The 22733-nt window shown below is 40.6% G+C and overlaps 1 protein-coding gene across 1 annotated transcript; it reads right to left on the bottom strand.

Annotated features, from left to right (window-relative positions):
• Positions 1-1049: 1049 nt before the first annotated feature.
• Positions 1050-21004, bottom strand: SEMA4D (sema domain, immunoglobulin domain (Ig), transmembrane domain (TM) and short cytoplasmic domain, (semaphorin) 4D). Its single transcript, XM_009576129.1, has 14 exons — positions 20911-21004; positions 19025-19170; positions 17752-17814; positions 15146-15244; positions 13892-13985; positions 12831-12944; positions 11745-11896; positions 9838-10013; positions 9567-9723; positions 8577-8799; positions 8014-8129; positions 3380-3552; positions 3108-3151; positions 1050-1966 (listed from the first exon to the last, which is right to left on the bottom strand). Exons 1-14 carry the CDS (start codon positions 21002-21004, stop codon positions 1050-1052), a joined length of 2568 nt encoding a protein of 855 aa, XP_009574424.1.
• Positions 21005-22733: the final 1729 nt, after the last annotated feature.

Below are 22733 nucleotides of genomic sequence, written 5' to 3'. Positions count from 1 at the left end.
ACTCCAGCAAGTCACTAGCTGAATTATTGTAGTTAATTCTTTTTGATTCCTGTTTCGCTTCCACAGTGCAAAAAACCTCTCTCATGTCACTGCTAACTGACAGCTGCTTGCCTGTACTGTTTGATTTAAAAAAAAAAGAAAACAAAAAAAATCCAGTTTTGTATAGAAAATAGAATATGACTATGTCCAGCTTTCTAGTTAAGGGGGGAAAAAGAAAAAAAAAAAAAAAAGAAAAAACAAAAAGCATTCCTAAATCTATTATTTCCTCCCTCCATCCCCACTTACTCCATGTTTTGTATTGATATTGTTGTACCTACATTTCTAGAAAGCAGCAAAGAAAAAAGCCTTTAAACAAGATTATCCCTGAGAGTCTTATACAAATCAAGCCAATGCTATCCCCATTATACCTTAAAATCTAAGATACTTAAAAAGCAGTTAAAAAAAATTAACTTTAACCAACTAAGGAGACCTAGTGTGCCAAAACACAAAGCATAAAACTAAAAATAATCACTACAAGGAAAGAAAAAAAAATGTCCCAATCTGGACAAAAGTCTATAATTTACCAATCTGATAAACTAAACTTAATTTCCAATTTGGAATTAAAATGAAACTAGGTCTTTTTTTAATGGCAGCTAAAAATATGTGTAGACTGAAGTACTTTTTAAAGCCAAGTGAATTAGAAAGTTACTTTTATCCTATGGAAGAACAGGGCTGAAGAACAAGCAAGTAACTGTTCAACTGTTCACCAGAGCGAAGCTCTCGGTGGGGGAAAAACTGGGAACAAACAAATGGTGATCTGAAACTGGCCATTTAAAAAAAAAAAAAAAAAAAGAGAAAAAAAAAGACAGTACAACACAAGATGCTATGGTCTGCAGACAAGAACACCGCTTCTCTAATCTGGCGAGATCTAAATGCAAATTGGCTTGCTGTACAGCTTAAGCATGTAAACCCCGCTATGGCTCAGCTGTCACACCCACGCTCTCTGTGCTCAAATAACTAGCCGCAGGACCACAGCTGATTTCCACCACTGAAATGGACGACTGGGTCCTTCAGTCCCCCTCTGCATCCGAGTCAGCATACTTGAGCTCACACTTGACATCGAAGGGCTTGTCCTTGGCCTCTCGGGATGCCTGCAGATCCCCAGGCTGCAGCTGGCCATTCCCGCAGTCCGGCTCAGTCTCGTAGCCGGTGTCGTGCGCCGGCTTTGGCTGCTCCCCGCTCTGGTGGCTGACACTGCCTTGCTCCACCAGCGTCTCCTTCACACTTTGCTCGCAATCAGAAAAATCTGACTTCGTTTTCTTCTTACCAAGCAGCATGACAGAGCGAAATTTCAAGCACTGCCCTGGCAAGTACCCTTTGTAACAGTTGTAGGAGAGCAGGCACAAGAAGAGAATAAAAAAGAAGAGGAAGAGGAACATCAACAGGAAGTTATCGTTTGACTTCAGGAACATTGTTTTTTCGGGGACTGCGTCAGGAATTGAATTGAAGAGCTCTGTGTTGGAGGCTGCACTTGTTAGGACAGGGCCAATGGGCTTTGTTACTATCCTTGCTGTTGTTACCGGTACCATATGAGTGGTCGAGGTGTCAGCGGTAGACCCCTCGGTTGATAGAGCTGACACTTTTGGCACATCGCTATTACCTTCTGTTGGTGCAGCGGCTGCGGTGGGGCCCACCGTGGTATGCTGGACCTTTTTCAGTTCCAAAACATGCTTAGCCAGCACTTGAGAAAATTTCTTATTCTTCACTTTTTCTTCTGACAAACACTGGTAAACACCACTGTCTCCTTCTGATAAATTGAAGATGAGCAGCGCCTTTTCCAGCAGACGGTACTTGGGGCTCTCCACTCTCAGCACATCGTCTTTGAACTTCCAAACTACCTGTGCCAGATTGGACTTTTGAGAACACTTGAGTTCTGCTGTGCTCCCATGCTTGAATGTATGCTGTAGGGAATTCTCTCTTACTTTATCTGGAACATCAAAATAAACGTGCAGAGTATCAGCAATGATTCCCGTTTGGTCTAATCTGTACAGTTTCACGAGACCGTGCTATAGTCTTAATGGAAACGTAAAGATTACGGCATTCAGATTACCTCACAAGACCAAGATGACAGCATGCAAGAATCTCAGCGAAATACCAAGCTACAGCTGCGTGCGAGACATCAAGACAGACTAAGAGATAGGACACCTCAAACTCTAAGACAGCCTCCGCTTCTAGATAAAGAAGAGACCTTGTTGATCTGCAACTGAGCGTGCATCTGAGACGAGTCATTGTTTGAGACAAGATGCTGAACTTGGTATCACTTTATATGCAATTAGTGTATTTTAAGTAAATCAGCAACTACAAAATATCCAAGAGGAAATTGAACAAAGTGCTGTTACTCAACTTAAACTCTCTTCTAAAAAAATATCAGCACTTATGGCATACCCACAATGCAACACCATAAATTAACAAAAAAACTAACAAGCATAACTCTCAAGGCGGTCCATGCTTTGCTTGGATTAGAAATAAAAACAGAGTAAATCAAACTCTTAAGAGCTTTGTTTACTGCAGTATAAATCTCCTGTAACACTACTCTTCTTTACGATTTCCTTGATCTGGTGGCAGCAGCACACACTATAAAGAAAGGACCTGTGGTTACTTGCCTTAAAGCACTATGGAGGGTACTTCAGCTGCTCTGTATCATGTTCTGAGTCTCCCTCCCCTCTCACCATAAAACCAGCTTTTTTCAGGATAATTTCATCTGATCCAGCAGCAATAACCAAGCACTTATCAAGGCTCACAGTAGAATGTCAAATGCTGTATCACAGAGACAGAGGCCTCTGCACTAGAAGTACTTATGGTAAATACTGCTTTCATTCACAAGTCGCTGTTGAGGTGCCCCTGTTCATTTCAGAGGTTTGTGCACTGCACACTGAAATGTATACAGATACAGGCATTTTAAGACAACACGCAGGCTGTACAGATGCTCAAATATTCAAAAGCAGAAACTCATACCTATTAAAATATAAATGAATGTCCAGATAATCACAAAAACCAAGCCAAACTAAACACAACTCTTCCACTGCTCCATCTAGACATATGAAATAGCTCTTCAAAGACTAACTCACCAGAACAAGATGACGCATCTCCACCTATATTCTGAATCCAGTTCCTGTAAAAAGGAAGTCCATGCATTACAACTTCAAATCTTGTTTCCTACAGCCTGCCCATCCTCTTACTAAGTAAGATTCATTTTATCTAAGTAGCACAAGCAGACAGAGATGGATAGGAAAAAGTCTGTATTTGAAAATATTCAGTTAAAAAAATACCAGTTATCAGTAAGGGGCAAGACTGATGCAATATTGATTGTAACTGTAAGGTAATCAAAGGCTACCATTACCTTTCAATTTCACTTTCTTTAAAAATATCAATGCAGGAAGCTTCAAGGGGTTTCCAAGCACAGTAAGGATCCCTTGCTAAAACACAGTCAACACAAGTGGTGTACTTGTCACAGAATGCCACTGGAGACTGAACCACACCAGAATTTGAACCAGCATAGAGGTATCTTCTGCCCTAAAAAAACAAACAAACCCACAGCCAATCACTCTCTCAAAGCCAAACAATCCAATTCATGGAACAATTTAAAAATTATTAAAAGTAAAGAGTTGCATACATACAGCCATGTTTTTACAAACTGGAGCATGAAGGAAATAAGCATTTTGATTAGCTTTTACTTCTAGAAAGGAAAGGAAACTTATCTTGAAAATATTCAGCAATGCTGGAAGTACAAAAAGACAAAAGAACAAAAATCTAAAATAGATACAGTTTATGACAATGGAAAGTAACCATGTCTAGCCGTGGCTTTATCACACAGTTTTTCCACAAATACGAATGCACCAACAATCCTTGTATGAAGCAAGGCAAGCCTGTGCTGATGACAAGGCTGCAGCAGGCACACGCAAGCCTGAACAGGCAAGGCTTGCTGTATGCAGCAACTGCTTCTGTTAACCCAAAGCAGCCTTACTTGAGCTCTTCTACCACTCAGGTCTCTGCAGCCACAACAGCACCAGCCTTACAACAGTCAAATGCAGCTTGCTACTTGAGGAGGAACACTGGACAGTATTCAAAGGAAACAACACTTGCATCACACCTAGGAAAAGGCGGATATAAACAGAACAGCTGCTTGACCCACTATTGCTGGGGATCCCAAACAAATCTCACTCTGAGCACAGCAGGAAAAGACCACGTTCATCCCGTATATCATTCTCGTAAGAGGTGGGCAGCTGCCTTATTTCACTCACCTGTTTCAAAGCTCAGGGAAACCAATGGCTAAAGGTACATTGTGAATTTACATACTATTACGCAAAGCCCCCAGAAAGGAGCCTGCGCTGCAACCCAAAACCACCAGTGACCAACCCTCTAGTCCTTTTGAGAGGCTGTGCATACAAAGCTGAACAGCACACCTCACCTTGGCAGTGGGTTGGCTTCATCCTGAGCAAAATACCGAGTGGATTTATCACTAACCTAATACAGTTGTCATGGCAAATGAGCCGGATCCAAGCACAGAGTTGCTTTTCCTGTACTGCAGCTGTACGGATCTCAGTATGTAGAGATGTACTTAGGGGTCGTGTCTGCAGTGAGACTGCTTGACTCCAGCAGGATGAATACGGTCACAAAGTGATGGGCAGAAAACCAAGAAAGATTTCTAGCAGAGAAACACTCTTCAAAAAACCTCATGTTTGTGGTGCAGACTGTTGGTCTTGACATCAGAAACAGCCTCAAGAAAACAACTAACGGGGCATCTTAGGGCTGAACTTAGGTTTTGAGGCTCACTGTCACTCGTTCGCGAAGGATGTAAAGAGGTTTTGCCATGAGAACTCGGAACAGGTTAGTCTCTTTAATGCAGTGATCATGAGGAAGTCTGTCTTAAAATTAAGCTAATGAATGATGCATTCTGACTAACAGCAGTCTCTAGAGGAAGCTACAAGACCAAGCACAAATCAGTTTGGATCCGTCTCATATATGAAGTGTGCAGACAGCTTTCAAAGAAACTCTTGACACTGGAAGATGAAAGACAAAACTGGATCAAAAAAGAATCTGCTGGCACTGCTGGAAGATGGACTTTGAAAGAGAATCAAACTTCAGAGACATACATTCAAATGCAGTCTTTCATCCTGAAATTTAACTTAGGTTGGACTACACTGGAGTGCCCACAGAAGAAAGTCTGCAGTCGTGGAGACGGATGACTTCCTAGGAAAAGCTTCCCACTCTGCCAGAAAGCTCCCCCAATGCACTAAGCGCTGCTCATCTCTCTAGCACTCTGCTAGCTAACATCCAAGCCAACACTACAACACTGCAAACAGCTGGTACATCCACGAGTTCAGAGAACATGCAGCGAGCTGAGCAGACCATTTTAAAAAATTCAGACTCATCTTTCAGTCAAGTGGGAGTTATGAGGATCTACTGTAGCCTCATCTGACTCTGCCCACCACCCTCCAAACAAGGTGAAGGTATATGGGAAGGGCCTGGAGACTACTGCAATAACGTGTTCAGAAAGGACTCTGACTCCGGAGAGGTCTGAAGCCCACCATCAGGATAACAGCTATTACCCTCTTGTGGTAAATCCATTACTATGGGATGCCACTACACATATCACAAGACCAGCTCTAATGAAGCAAGTCAGTAGCAACTGACTGTGATCACTAAAAGGAGGTAGAAACCTGTGTTTTCACACTGGGGAGCCGGAGTAATCCCTGCTTAGGCAGAAGTAATCCCTGCACCCACCAGAAATAGTGTAATAGACATTTAGTCCAGACAAGATACCTGCCTTCTTGGACCCTACCTATCTAGGTCAAAAAGCGCTTCCCAAAAGTCTCCTGCACATTTCAGGCTGATCTTTGCATAGAAGACTGATGCTAATGGTGCCCATCAGCAAAACAGGGGGACCCAGGGTATTGCAAAAACCACAAAACCCACAATTTTGCACGTTCCTACAATAGCAAGGAGACATTTGCTGGTTACGTTTGCAGGGAGCCAAGGCTGTGACCAAGCCCTGTGCATCAGAGGGAAGGAAGAAAAAGAAGCTTCCAGTACCACAACTATACAGCTTTCATGACTCTGGCACCTGACCCAGTTTCCAACTCCTCATCGCTGAAAAGGACTGCTGCTTTTTTGGGAATGTACTGGGCAGCACTGCTTCAGTTTTGAGCGTTAGTTTTACGTGTCAAAAGTTATACTAGCAACATGGAAATTTTCTCTTGCAGAAGATACAAGCCATTACTCTCCACAGTGCCAGGCAGGACGCTGTGTTTTGTTTCAATGCTAAGCTTAGAGAGAAGTTTCTCTGAAAGACAGGGCGTTCCCTACGCATCCCCTATGCCATGTCATGCACCGCCCCCTTCCAGGATATTCTTGAGGAACTGAGCATGTGGCACCTGGATTCAGAGTGAATAAATTCAGTGCTATCATTTCTACACTAGCCTTGGCTAGCAAGTGCATACTGAAACCGCTAGATCATGTGTCTTTGTATCAGGCTGTAATGCCTATCCCTTCCCTTCCACTTCCCAGAAATGGGGGAATCATAATTAAGCCAGTGTATGAATGATCCCACAATTTACCCGCAATTAGAAGAATGGGCATTAGCAATATTTATTAGAAGAGTTATCTATCATTATCTTCTACCACAGGGCAAATGCTGGAACCTCCGGTTAAAGTAAGGCATTTGAAGCTTTCTTTGCAGATAAAGCAGAAGAAACAAGCAAATGTTTTTTTAAAAAAATATATATATATACATATACACACATACACACACACACAGAGTAAGTTGCCAGTGTGATGCATCATACAAAAATAATACAAACATCTTTACTGAAATCTATAAGCACTGAAATTTTTAAGCACTGATTTTCATTTGTCTATTAAAAGTATACTGTCTTCAAGACTTCTTTCTATTATAAGCATGAAAGAACTAATATGTGTGCAAGGTGAACTTGAAAGAATGATGACATAAAGCTCTCTTCCACTGAGTTGGTCATGTTGGCATGCAAAGTTTTATTAAATATCACCCAAAAATAAAAGCTGTTTCTAAGATATCTTGGCAGTATTCCTAAAATCCTAGCTGCAGAGCATTTATTGATCACTAGGTAGCTCCTGAATGCCAGTATTACTACCAGACACTTCGAAAGAGTCATTCTTTCCTTAAGAAACCCTGAAATTTCACCAGTTGAGGGGTCTGATGCTACAAGCCACTGCTTAGGGTAATAATTTCACAGACATTCATGGATCTGCAGGTCCGAGTAACTACAGCCAGAAGCCTAACTAGAGGACAGTGATTATCCTCCCATTGTCACAAAACCACTCCAGGATTAAACCCAGCGACTGATTAATAGCGCAGAACGACTGCTGGCTTTGGAGCCTGCAGCAAGCCTTGTCCCCCCAGCTGGAGATGCAACTGGCGCCCCACTGGGCAGATAGGACCTCCCAGAGGTCCTCACCCCAGCCGCACCAACATGACTGCTCTCACGATATATCGAGCATGCAGAGGCCTGCGAGACTTGGGACAGGACAAACCAATTAGTTACACAATTATGAGTCTCTCTGCTAGACAAGACTGTTCTCTCTTCTTAGGTCTATTTCCTCAGAAAGATATACCACTCCTCTGCTAAACCCATGAGGATTTCTCCTCACGGATTTGCAATGGCCACAAGGGGTCAGGATTTTTACATTACTCCTAACCTGAAAACATACTACAGCTCTCAGCTTCTGCATACCGAATCCCAAGTGAGGACCTGCACACCTGTGCCCTCCACTACCGCCTTCCCCATATCCACATACCTTCAGAAGCTTGCCACCTACCAAACACACTGAAATGCACGAGACAACAGGTACTGCTGCGGGGCGAGGAGTTACAGATGCAGCCTTTGGCTCTGTGCACAGTGACAGTCATCTTTTGTCACGACAAGGTTACAAGGTGGTACTAAAAAGTTTTGTGGAAGAGCAAAGTGAGATGAATGCTGTGATGCTTATAGCACTTACTTTTTTGGATGAAAGCAAGAGAGTTTGGACTGGCTCAAAGTTTGGGAAAAGCTGTGTTTCTTCAATAATATGCATTCCATTTTCGTAGCTGATAGCTTTGTGCAGGGCTCCTTGATCTGAAACAACAAAGCAATATATTTAAGTAAGATCCTTAAAATAAAAAGGCAGGAAAAAAATTGCACGATTGCTGTAAATTGTCTCAATAACCTGCTTGCTGTTCAGCTGAAGACTTCACAAAACTGCCAAGGGCAACCATTAAACCTGCCATCGTAAGGAGCTCTGAACAAGAAATAATATATTGGGACAAAGAACGACGACTTAGGGATTATTTTATGTGTGGTTTTGCTGCACTCATTGCAGTTTTGCAGTTCTTTTCCTGCAATACTTTTTCAAAGCACGTAAGATTCTTCACTTACTCACCATGGCTCTTTACTTTTTCATGACAACACCAGCTGGTGTAAAAGCACCGTAAATACAGAAATCTCAAGAGTTTCTCTTAGAACACACTTCAGCCTAAATAAACAGTGCATCGTTAAAAGAAAAAAGTGTTTTGCAGAGCTCACCTGTACTGATGAACATAACATCATATATGGTGCCATTGAGCGCTCTGACTCTGTCTACTACAATCTGGGTATATTTCACATCTCGTTTTACTAGTCGAGGTCTGTCTCCCATTGGAGTCACTGAGTCATCCATTAGAGGATGATCTTTAACAAACTGCAATGTTTTGTCTGGTAAATTCAGAGAACTCATGTAGTTTGATGCTCTGGCTTCACTGTTTATACACTAGTAGGGGAGGGAACAAACCAAAAAAAGAGACAACCAAATTATATAATTTACTTGTACAAAATAGAGACAATTAACAGCATTTTCTCCTCTGCATTATTTCAGACAGTAAGCACACCTTTACATTATACTCATTCTACTGAAGAAGGTCCTCAAGTCTCATAGCACTTTGGCTTCTGCGATGTACTAATCTCTGAGTTTCAGACTGCATTTTTGTTTGGGCCCAAAATACATTTTAGGAAAATATTCTTTCTGGACTCTTATGCTTCTTAACTACTTTTAACTGTCACGTCATTCAGCAGTAGCAACAAGGTGATTGCAAGGACCATAAGAAAGTAAGAAAAGTGTGAAGGAGACCCAGCACTATGAACATTTTAGTTTGCAGAGCAATGAACTGCATTGGATAAACATGCTGAACCTACTGAGACAATGCAACAACTGCCACACTTCTGTTCATCTGAACTAAAAAGTATTTGGTGTTGCCTAGTGTATACTGACATCTATTTCACCACTAGAAAATTAGTAACAAAATAATGAAAATACAAAACCAGCAAATAACTCAATCATAAATTAAAAACCCCCACTTTAATTCCCAGACAAAAAGTTCAGAATAAATCACTTTTTCTACAAAGTCTTTACAACAAAAAGTATCCAGATCAGGGCAAACTAAAATCAAGCTTTAGTAGATTATCTAATATTTTCTAGTTTCTTTACTCCTGTGCATTAAAAAAAGACTAGTCACCAGATCCAAGATTACAGGAACTTACTGCACCAGGTCGAGGATTAGGAATTTCCCCATTGTATCGTACCCACTTTGTATGAGACTGTTCTACTGTAGCACTCTGCATATATTTTCCTTTTGAGAAAACCTCTTCTACAGTAGACAGATTGAATGCACACACTGCTGACAGCCCCACATTATTCCTAAAAGTTCAGGAAGAAAGAAAAAAAAAAAAATCACACAAGTAATTAGTACTTGTTGCAGTAGCCAACTGACATTAGAAGTACTTATCCAGGAAAAGGCTATACCACACTTACAGTTGCGGAGTGAAGACTCCATATATCACTGGTTCCTTCAAAGTTGGAGACTTGAGAATAAAAACATCATTGATAATATTGAAAATTAAATTCTTATCAGGGATGGTACAAATCAATCTGGCCTTGAGAAAGGAAGTCCATTTCTTCTGCAAAGTCCTTAATCCTCCTTGGTCCCTCTTTTGATCATAAAAAAATAAAAAGGTGTTTGTGAGGAGAATTAGCAGCATTTTTGCATTTAAGAACCACTGCTATACAGCATGAAATTACTGAGCCCTGTTATTTTCTAACATTTCATCTATAGCAACATCAATAAATGTTAACACATTTGCAAAAAGAGAAGTAAGGAAGCCACAGGAAAATTAGTTGATTCAACAAAAATAATGCAGAATGGTTTCTATCAACATATAAAGATGAGATGTGAGACTTATAGAAGAACCATACTTCAGCAACACTTGAAAAACTGAGATGAGCAACATACCCTTAGAAAAAAAACGCTTATTAGAACAAGTAGAATGACCATGGAAGTATTATACTGTCCCTTAAGAGAAAGGAGTAACACTGCATTTGTTCTGTGACATCTAAACTGTGATTTAAACTCTAATGTTGCAATATGCACTGAAACTTGCCTGACATTAATAAAAGTGGTAACTGCTTGCAGGATTAAGCCATTGCTGCATTTCTTCTAATGAAATTATTAAGGATTTGCAGAACCAAGGCTTTAAGAAGAAAAGATACATTGACTAGAAATGTTTCAAAATACTTCATATGTGAGCTGTAACTCTGTTACTTCTCTTCAAAAAGCAGGCATATTTGAACTTTATTAGTATTTCCCATTCATTATCCAATGTTGTTATGCAATGTATTAAAGGAAATTGCAAAATTTATGAAAACAATTAAGTATAAATGCTTATAGATTTGCAACCTGCCACTGACTCCTATTTCAAACAGCAGCAATAAAGCTCTCATATTCCATGATACTACCCTTTTAAAGCGTGCACAAGCTGTCGGTGGGCAGAGGGCCATAGTAATAAGCCCCATGTAAATCTGCCTCCAGCTGCTTGTTTAATGGAAATCTCAAGGGCACTAACTTGTTCTTGATGTTTTGACTTCCGTGTTTAAATATAAAACAGTAAAGTCAAAATAAAACATTTCAGCCTCATCAAAATGAAACGGCTAGATAAATTTCCTGTTGGAAAAAAAAATCCCGAGGAAATTGATACATTCCACTGCAAAGGTTTTTGTTAAATCAACATTTTCTCCTGGAAAAAACCTCTTTCATCAGTAAGGTTTTTAACCAACACTCCTGAGTATGTGCTTGAATCAGCCTAACACACTGACTGTTTAAACACAGCAGGTATGACAGAATCAGGCTGCTGGTGACCGTTTTCCTTGAGGCTTTGGCAGCTCTAACAGCTTCATGGAAGCTGCTACACCACAGCCAAGACCTATTCTGCTGTGGACACAGCTACAGTTTTGTTTGTATACAGCTGCCTGAAAGTAACTTGACAAAAATCCTACCCGCTCAGCTGCAACCAAAGTCAATTATTCCCAGGGAGCTGTACTTAAACTTGGAGTTGTTTAAAAAAAATAAAAAGGAAAGCCAGGGGAGACACTTTTTCTGTTGCTGGGCTTTGTGGTAGTTAGGTTTTTTCCCCCAGAGGTGGGCAAAACCCCCAGATGTACTGAAATATCACCATTGTGCAAAATCAAATCAAGTATTTGTTCCCAAAGCAACAATTAGGCTTTCTCAGTTCTGAAGAACTGATTGAAATTGCTGATTCACTAAGATTCACTAAGTTTGACCACTTCCATTTAACTGGCAGTAAGTCCACAATAACAAATGCTTTTTAACACACACACACAAAATTCTAGTTGAATTAGTAAAAGCAAATTGAACTATGTCCCACCTTGCACACTCTAGCTATTCTTGGAATCATCAGTTTTCCAACAAATTCATACTCCACAGACACCTCAGTGAAAAAGAAGTATATCTTGTCATCTTCTCCATCTGTGTTGTTTTGATCTGCTCTTATCACATCAGCAAAAACAAAATTGGGCTCTACAGATACAAAGAGAAGAATTTTATATTATATATGAGACTACTAAATTGATTCTCTCAAAGACCTTCTAGGAGTTCTCTTTCGCCCAAACCTCACACTCCATTTGCCTGCTCTCCAGTCACTGACCTGCTTACACAGTTTGCTGTTCATAATAATATGAATAGCATTTCTAAAAAAATAGAAATAGAGGGGGGAAAAAAAAAAACCATGAACCCTATGTGAAAGCACTAAGATGCCCAAGGGATCTCTATGGTCTGATATCTTGCTATTTCAACGTTCTTCAGTCCACACTCAAGCGTCATTTTCTAATGGGCCTGGAGAGGTACCCTCCCTCGCCTACCTCTCCTCTATTTCCGCTATTAGCTGAAACACTAAAAATGACAGTACCATTACAACATGTATTACAAAACTCAGTATCCTGTACTTTTTGGACATAATGCATCTTTTGGAATATGCTAACTTCATCATTGTGGTCCTCTGCAGAAAGCAAAACCCCTGAGCATTCACAGAACTCGGTGAATTTTGAAATTCAGAAACTGAAATCATCAGGAACCACGATCAGCTCAATTTGAAAACCCATTAGAGACCAAAACCATTCTCTTCCTTAATATATCGTAACTATGCTGCATTATTGCAAGGATGAAGAAGTAGCTATAAAATAAACTGTAGCCCTTTAACATCAAGTTGAAGCCTGTATGTCTTGAAGCTGTTTTCAATGCTGATAAAAATCATGAAATTTCAAAATAAAATCTCTTGATAGCACACCTGAGGGCATACATACACTCACATGTCAGTGTATGCCAGTATAACAAAATCCATTCTCTGATATTAGACAATTGCCCCTTACCCCAGGTAAGACACTTAAACTCTGTGCAAGTGTGACACTGAAGAAGGAAGAACAATTTGGTTGGACCAGTTTTCATGCCCACTTACCATTAAGCCAAGGTATTGCATACTCTGTTCTCAGAGGGCTCTGATGAGAGTGCCGTGAAATAATAGGTTCACTTCCCAAGAAATTGTAAGAAGTCCCGGAATAAAGCTCCTCATCTTTAACACAAAAACAAATATTTTAGACTTTCTTATGCACTGGATACAAAAAAGGGTACATAAATATTTCAGGAGACTATGTAAGCTTAAACTTCCCACAAGAAAAGATAAACAAGGATTTCCTCTAAATTGCCCCAGACATGTCTTCTATGTTTACATTTCTGCTGACCATTCTCAAGGCTAACATTTCCACACTTGGGTTTACTATTGCTCTAACACAAGCAACTGGCAAAAGTCAGCATTGTTTTTGTGATACTTCAACACTTAACATGTAAACCTACAGTTTATGTACAAACATGTAGATTTACTTAAGAAATGCACAGAAGTTTTGGAAGTAAGTATTTTACTCTCCTTCTATGCCACCATTATTCAAACTCAACTTTTAAGAATTTAGACAACAATGCAGGGAGTGTGTTCTTTTCTTTCTCGTTTCCTGTTTCGTGTTACTTTGAGCTTCTCTTTTATGATCTTGTGACACCAGGGTACAGCCATGAACTCTGGTTTCACCAAATCAAGATTCAGTGGTATCTATCCAGTGTCTATCCAGTAATATACTCACAATAAACATCTCACTTCCCTATTCTGTCTCATGGGTATGTCTTCAGGACAGCTAAAAAATTCTACTCGTTAAATTTACTGAAATGACAGTAATTGATATTACAAAGGCAGTCGAAGTACATTTAGACTACCTGGACTAAATATCTTAAACATCTGAAAATACAGTTTAAAAATTAGTATTTTAAAAGTTGCTTCCAAAACAACCTGGAGTTTTACGTTCTCCCGCTAAGGTTGACTACATAAGTATTTTAATGTCTATCTAGATACACAGTAAAGATATAAAAATACAGATGCATCTACCATTTTGATATTGAGAGACTCGAGAAAGACAGCAGAAAAGATCTTGCATTTTTATACATAGTAATGAGGTATGCAAAGTCTGAACTTACCAACCATAACAGATGTGTAGCTTTGAGCAGGATCAAATGGACATCTGCCCTTACCATCTTCATTTTTACCTCCAAGTTCAAATGAAATTAAATTCTGCAAAAAATTAAGTTGCAAACCACAAAACAACTTTTTCTTTCAGCCACTTGACTCGTGCAAAGGTAACTGAAAAATTAACACCAGATAACGGACTATATCAACTTCCAGCATCAAAGGTATTTTTTGTAACATTATAAAAGGCATATGCCTTTTCAGAAAATCTTATCGAGTCCAGCAGACAGAGAGGAAATGTGATCCTATGATTTGTGAAGACGGGAGCAGAAAAGAACAGAAGACAAAAAGCTAAATCCAGACAGACCTCAAGAAAGGGCACCCAAAAAAGCCAGAGCAGGAAAGGCAGAGAAGTTAATTATTGAATTAGCCTGCACAAAAATGTGGAGTTTTAGAAATCAAGAAGGCTTTCTGAAGTGGATTTAGCAATTTTTGAGATTATGTTAAATTTGTGAGATGGGGCATAATCCAACTAAATTTTAAAAAGCAACAGAGTACTTCTGCTGCTACTTTATAAATCCCTTAAAAACCAAGGGAATGAGGATCAGGAAGATGACAGAGAACTGTAGCCACAGTATTGGGGAAGTGATCAGTTATACCATGTAATGAAGACATTGGAGGCTAAGGGCAATGACTTCTGGCAATGTTCCAGAGGTCATGGCAGGCAGACTTTCAAGCAGGGGAGACAAAAAAGAGCAAAACAATTACAAGATTTCCCAATTTCAGAATTGTTAAGAGCTGCAGCGAGAAAAGGGAGCTTGATTTTGCTCCAAGACTTCACTCTGAAGCATTCAGCACTGTGAAGCTGTGGCATAGCCAGGAGCAGAGACAAGACAAGCAGAGACAGGAATCTGAGAAATTTCAGGGCGATTCGGTAACGGATGGAAGTTGCAAAGAACGTCATTTCAGTTTTAGAAATTGTTTTTATGCTAATGCACGAGAAGCAAAGAATTATGAAAGCTAAGAAAAAGTAAATCCGCAGTTAAACAAGACAAATCAACAATTCAGTAAGCACTTTGAAAAAGGAACAGTACGGCTTATTTCTATACTCTACCATTACTGTGGGACAGTGTAATAAGTACTCCAAACATTAGGACCAGCACTGAAATTGCAACAGTCTTTGGGAATGGAGATTAACTCATTGTTTCAATGAGCTGCTTTTAAGTTACAGTTGTTATTGGGTCAAAACGTATGTACATTCTTACCAGGTAATCGCATGTTGGCTGAAATGCGTTAGTTCCACACACGTAGAGAAAAGTATCATTCAGCTGTTGCAAGACACGCACATAATTACGACACTCTGTCTGTAATAGAGAATGAGAAAAGGACCAGTCTGATAAAACCAGCTTCCACATTCCAACACAAATTAACAATTAAAGTTGTGCTGTCAGCTCATCTGTTGCCCACTACTTATGCTACACCACACCAGTAAGGCTGGGTGATAGTCACCACTGGGACACCATCTCCCTGCAATCTCCAGGAGCTCTAGTCCTGCAGCACCTGGCTTCCTACAGCCAGCAGTGCGCAGTTGCCTCAGTATACCTATCAGGGTAGCATGACCAAGTACCATATGCTCAGCAGGGCGCTTCTCAAATTGTTCCATGAAAGCATAAGCTCCAAAGACACACCTGGTACATGGGAACAACTAGTTAAACATGGAGTAAGTTTTAGACTTTGTCACCCTTTGTAAGCCTAGATGAAACAGTAAGTGATAGTCAAGGTTGTTTCTTAAGAGAGAAACCTCTAATACCATTAAATTAACTATAAAGCTTTGTCATTTATATCTGTCCTTTTTTTCAATCCTTGATATCAATTGCTCTCTCATCCAAGAGAAGCTTCTTAATTCCTTTGGCTCTGAAATAGAACAAGGAGTTTGAGCAAAGCCTTGAATAAAGAATACCATAAAGTTTCAGAATAATAACCATGAAAAACAACTCTAAACACCCACTTAGAGAGAGGGAAAAAAACAGTATCAACAACACCCCTTAATTCCTGCTAGTACACAGCCAGATACCACCACTGTACTGTAGTTCCATAAACTATTTAAGCAAAGTATAAGCACTGTCTTCACTCCTCCTTCTTATGAGAAGTCTTTCTGTGACCGTATGGAGTGTTAGGTATGGCAGAAAACTGGGGGGAAAAAAGAGCAAAACCAGTTTTCTGCCAGATGAGGCCCTTGAACAGCTGCATAAATGCTTTTTGCTGGCGCTAAACAGCATAGTAGTGATGGGTGGGGGAGAGGACTGCCCATTTTAGTGTAAGAAATAGTAGTAGTGGCTTAACATCTTGACCCTTTGAAACTACTGCACTATGCAGAACATCATGGCTACAACATAAATGTGACTTATAGTAAAAGTTTATGAGTACAATGAGGAAAAAGCATGGCTGGCAGTAAATGTGACTTGCTAAACTGGGGGAGGGGAAAAAAAAAAGAAGGAAGAGAAGTTTGGAGTCTGGCAAAGTACCTGTTTATGGGGTCTAACATCCCTTCTAACTAACACCAATAATCTCTGCAGAGGACTGGTGGAGATGCACACACCGTCCACCAAACTGTATGCATATGCACATGAGAGAAATTCACATCTCATATTCATCTCATATTCTCATCACATCTCATGTATGTGAATATTACTACTAGTAACCCCAACTGAACCTGGAGAACACAAGTAACATTCTCTGAGTGCATCCTTGGACAAGAGACAGACAAGGAGAAAATGGCCCTTAAATACCTGCCACGTCTCATGTTAGGATAATGTAGTGATGGTTGTCAGTGGAAGGAAAGGCAGTAAGCTGAGCCAAGGGGGAGAGAGCCCACTCCCACCTCGAGGAGCCCCATGAATGCAGGATGTCTATCAGCCGTGGATGCAGCACCTGGGGTTTTACAACAGTGTGAACCAAAGAGGCCGCAGGTTCACGGGTACTCATGTCAAATCCCTGCAAGTGTAGAGTAGGACTACTTTTTGTATTCGCAGGGCTTGCAGACTTCCACATTCAAACCTGTGCTAAAAGCCTGACCCAGCAAACCCTAAAAGTCTTGCCCAGCAAACCCTCACTTTACCGTATCACTAAACGAAGTGGCACTACACAAGGGGAAAGGTACATCCACATACAGTCAACCACCTCAAGTAAACCACCCCCACAGAAAGGCAAAATGAGCGAGCTAGCCTGCGCGCTAGCAGTCGTGAGGAGTCTGCGGTTCCCAGAAACACCAAGGGATCCCGGGGGCTGAGCTGCCTGCACTGCCGGGCAGGCAAGAGATCAGACTGCTCAGGTGCTGGGGAGCTGCCTGAGCAGCCACACCAGCAAGGTGCTGCCGCAAGGGGCACACCCGCTGAGCTCCACAATAAGGATATATGTAGTTAGTGAAAAACACACTGGTGGAACAGCACTGACCTAATAAAAAAAACTCTATGCCCTAAAGCAAAGCAAACAAAACTATCAGTCATTTTGTAAAATCAAATTCTGGGGAGGAATTACTGCAATAACAAAACACAACAGTTGCTATCACCTCAGTGAAAGTAATACTGGTTTATCATTTTAATGGAAAAACTTGTAACGTTAAGCACGCATCAGGGTGTGTTCAGATTTTCAAACATTCAAATAATATTCACCAGGATGAAATAATGAACTAAGAATTTAAAAAAAAAAAGACTCAGCATGCTGCAATTTCTAAAGCTCAAGTTAATTAAAGAATTTAGGTGATTATTTGAAAATTTTAATTTCAAACAGTTGGAGCCTTTCTTCTTTTAACATCACTCCTCTTGAAGTGAAACGTATAACATCTTTCTCAAAGTTCAATAAAAGCACATACCTGTTCTGATTTGCCCTTGACTGCACATTTAGTCCTTTTATCTTCGGTGACCTTCCAGTGTAACTAAGTGAAAAAACAAGCAACAAAAAGGCACATTCAACACACTTTAATTCAATGCAAGGTCTGAAAAATCTTGCAATAACACATGAAAGAAAGGCAATCCTAAGGCTATCTGCAGCAAATGCAAGCCATTTTACAAGTAGCTTTCAAAGGTTCGAATCCATTCTTTCCTGGGGAGGTGACACTTCCAAATGCATGTGCCTTAAGCGGGGCTAAACCACAGCTATTATCTTTTGGGTTTATCATGATGTTTCCCCTCAAATTGCTAATGAAGTTGGCATTACCATATGCATTAGGGAAATGCAACTGTAACTGTTTTAAGTACTTCTCAATTTTAAGTACTTCTCAATTTGATTCACACTTGAATGAAAAACACTTGGGGGGGTGGTCAAAGAAAACTTATTTACACTGTATGGAGAAGTACAACTTTTGACAGTACAGGCACTCAGAAAACAAGTTTTATATGCTGGTGAAATTGCCCAATTTTAACATTTTGTTCATTAAAAATCATATGAGCATCTTCCAAAACATCCTGGGTGGGACTCCGTGCCGCACCTCTAAGTGTCAGCCTGTGCTGCTGATGGGATGAGAAGCAGGAGCCAGGGATGGACTGAAGCAATACAATGTTAGCAGACGTCTGCATGGGCTAATCTACTCTGAGAAGCCAGCGTCAGCACAACCAGAGCACTTCCCTGAGCAAGCTGGATCTGACCTGTCTGCACCACCGCTTGCTGTGCAGACACACCTAGAGACACAAAACAGAAGCTGAAACCGAAAGGACAGGGCCCTCATTTCACTTGAAGCACGTTTGCAGCCTGCCACTCTGAGCAAACTCCAACTTTGCTTCTGTTTCGGATTAGATTACCTTCTGATTCAGATTTACAGATGGCCCACTCCTGATAATAAAAATATGTATAAGAACCACCATTACAGATGATACCTGAAGTCCCTCCAGTCCAGCATCCTGTCCCCAAGAAGAAAATAATTAGAGGTCTCCTTAGGTTTTTTTCTATCCAACTTCTCATTTCTTCCTCTCATCTGATGGCACATTTTACCCTACAGCATCTTCCAGAAATAACACAGTAGCAGCCCACACAGAGTATTTTCTCTTTTAGGTATCTACCACCTGAAGTGTAGTGCTACTGATATAAGGAAATGAAGTCAAATTTGGAGCATGATTTTTACATGGAGGATAATGTATTAAAATGCATACCTCATGCTGCTTTTCAGCAATATTCACCGCATTTAATGCAAAGATCACTTCTCTGGCTCCTACATACAGAACATCTTTGTCTTCACTTAACAGCAAGGTTGAATAGTTTGACACTTCTGATTCATGAAAATGTATTAGCTGGACCTCTGTTGAAATGAAAGAAAACCAGCACCACATGAAGAAACACAATCACTTAGGGTCGAGTTTATGGGTCATTTTTCTAAAGTTGTCTAACAGCTGTTGGGTATCTTGCAAACAACAACGGTTAGTTCAGACACCCACATAACAGACGAGAGACCCCTCAGAAGCTTTGTTCAGCAGAAACATCAGCTCCCATCAACACCAAAATCACTGGTCCCCGCTTTCTCTTGCAATTTCAAATGCCTAAATGTTTCCTCTTGTAGTGACCCCTGTAACTCACGTCTTCCTTCATTTTCTTCTGTTAATTCCCTTTTTTCTAACCTTTAATTTTACACATCCACCATCAGGTCCTTCCTCACCTTTTCCCTTTCACGTATCCACCTACTGTGGAAAATCAGGTCAGTCGCCATGTCCCTTGCAACTGCCCCAAACAAATATCACAAAAAATCCTGCACCTTAAAAGACAACACTTCAGCATACTACCACAGCAGAAAAAAGGCACAGAAGCTACGAAGGAACCATTTACAGAGGGTCAATAACCTGATTTTGAAGTGGAGACCTGAGATGAAATGCACACGACAGAAAGAAATAACATAAGGGAAAATCAAGATGAAAAGGAAGAGAAGATGAGAGAAAAAGGGAGACACAGAGGAAAAGGCAGTGGAAAGAGGAAGCATGCAGACTGGAACAGAATGGCTTGGACAAAGATGACACAAAATGACTAATATATAAGAGTATTTTTTTCTGCATGTACAACCATAACAGAAAAATGACTGAAAGCTTGGGAGACAGTTTTTTGTGCAAGAGACTATCACATAGTCGCTTCTTCATACTGCCCATATACTTGTTTGGTTTTGTTTGGTTACAGCACACTTGGGTAAATAATTGTTGCTAACTAACTAATAGTAAAGGAGGACCTAAAGCATCCATGACACATGGAAGTGCAGGAGGGGGGAAAAGGAGAAAAAGGAAAAAATTTAATGGGGGGGCGGGCAGGGAGGGGCAGGAAGGATTTTCACAAACAGCAGCAAGTAGCTACTCTATAGTCCTTGCTTTAGAGTTCTCTTCAGACCCAGGCAAAATTATTAAACCAAAAGCTAAAGGATTCTCTGATCCCTATTACTTCTCTTTGTGCCACATTTGCTGACTCCTGCTAATTGTATTGGGAGGTTACAAATATTTGCTGCAGCTTCAAATACAGGCTAAGTGATGTTCTGTGAAAAAGATTGTTTCAACTCTAGGCACCACATAATGCTGTCAGAAGAGGGCCAAATGCTTATCTTTCCTTAACCTGGTGATTTATTTTGTGCACAGGATGGCTTAGTGTCAAAATACATCTCAGTCTAAAAAAGCATAAAAAAGATTATTAGCAAAATGCACCTCCCCAGCTAATATGTTCAGACTCAAAGTAAAAAGAATTTGATTAAAACAAAATACAGCTATTGGGTTTTTCTCTTGAAGCACCCCTCAGCTGCAAGATCCTTCAGCTGCGAAAGCCAAAGTCAAAATTCATCCTTTAAAAAGCTATGTTTTCAGAACTGCTTGAAGGATCCGAAATCAGTTCACCCACTGCCCGAGTCACTTTTGAATGTTCTGGTCCTAAGCTGAGCAAAGCCAGCAACATCTGACCAAACTTGCAGCAAGCAGGCTGGAAGAACATACAGCCTCATGCAGTTTCAGATCCCACAGAAACCCTGAAGTTGTGGCAGTGTCCCATATTACATTACTGAAGTTTCTCTTCTTACCTCTGTGTTCCCAAGTGATCCTCGGTACTGGGCCAAATCCTAAGGCCACTTCCAGTAACAAACCCCAAACTGCATAAAAAGCACACAGAGCCATATTCAGCGTCCTTGCTCTTCAGGGCTCCTTGGGTAACTGTGGCAGGTTAGCGTTTCTTCAGCAGAAGAAATGCAAATCCCAGGGAGTATTAGAGACCAGGCATTTCAGACCTTGAAAGCAGTGCAACAAGGCAGGCTGGAACAACCGTACAAGTACACGCTTTTCAGCAGATCACTTCTTCAAGAGAACACACATTTTCCAAGGTGCTGCATACAGAGACTGCCCACACTCTCCACAGGCTACGGAACTGCTGAGAAGCACGACTGAGCACATTCTTCTGTTTCGTTGCAGAAATAGATGATGCTGTGGAGAGAGGAGGGGAGCAAGAAGTAGAAGAGAAAGCAAACTGACTACTGCCAAAACCAGCACGTTGTATGCACCAATCTTGCAATACTTCTACAGCTGTCTGCATGTATGAATTTGGATAATGAGTACATTAATTGGTGAAAATACAATTCTTAAAAACAAGCCACACATTACATGGCAAATAGGCAATAACTGAAAGCAATCATTTCAATCTAGAATGCCACATATAAATATTTTGAACTTTCATTTATGTTTAATGCACAAAATTCAACTCTAGTTTACATATTTTCTTACTTTTAATAGCGAGTCAAAGAAAATGCTACCTCTCGATAAATGATAATCCAAGATAACAAAAATCACTATGGCTAAGATCAGAGAGCAAAGGACATCAGAAGTGCAGCATTGATCTTAAGCATCGGTTATACAAACCTGCCGCACCTCACATCCTTGGGATCTTACGAACAGAAGTGTCGTCTTTAGCAAGGTCTTTTCATGCTACCAATGCACTCAACGTGTGTGGGGGTAGAAAGAAATACAGCTATAGAAACAAAGAGCTAATGCACTGCATACAAAAATAAGGGGAGGAAACACTTAAATACTAAAACTGCTAGACAGTCCTATGAAAGTCACTCTGTCTGTGAGCCACCCATTACCCTGAGGCCCAGAAAGGGCTCTGGCCTCAGCAATCACCAAAACCATTCACTGCTTTCTACATCATCTTCCATGAGTCTCCACTGCTCCCATCTTCCTACAACCACTCCTAGGTCAGGGCTCTTGCAAGTATTTATCAGGAGAAACAAATGCATTCATCCATCACTAGATTACTGCATATGGATAAATTCTGGGGGCTGTACACTCGGGGTGGGGGGTTGGGGGATGTGAGCAAAGCACATTGTCCTTTGCAGCAAGGCACAGAAGGTGCTAGATTTACACCGTGCCATAGCCTGAGACACTAGTGTGACACTACTAAAAGACACACCACAATCCAAGATAACCATAATACCTAGAGGTTATCCAGCGTGAGGGCAAGGGAGGGTTGCAAAATCCTTAGCAGCGTTCAAGAGGAAAGGGGTAGCACCTGAGGAGGACAGGAGTAAAAAACTAAGGCAAAGCTGCAGTAAGAACATCTCTAAGGGCAAGCGTGATGCTCAAAGTTTCTTTGGGAGGGAGAGGCAAAGGTTTTACCAGGCAAAGGCAAGGAACCTCTGGGAAGTGCAGCCAGCAGATCTGCTATGAACATGGAAGTAACGTGGCTGAGTAGAAGATGGACGAATACGTTAGAAGCTTTTACACCTGCTTTACTAAATGATCACAGGCAAGGTTAAAAATAATTTTTTTAAAAATCTCTTTTATTCCTACAAATCTGTTCTCTACTAAGAAAAAACCCACACAAAACCACAACTTGCTCAAGCCGAATTTAAAT

Source organism: Fulmarus glacialis, unplaced genomic scaffold (assembly GCF_000690835.1).
Source record: "Fulmarus glacialis isolate BGI_N327 unplaced genomic scaffold, ASM69083v1 scaffold12124, whole genome shotgun sequence".
Classification (NCBI taxonomy): Eukaryota; Metazoa; Chordata; class Aves; order Procellariiformes; family Procellariidae; genus Fulmarus; species Fulmarus glacialis.
The sequence above is the reverse complement of the archived record's forward strand: the minus strand, read 5'-3'. Positions and strand labels throughout refer to the sequence as shown.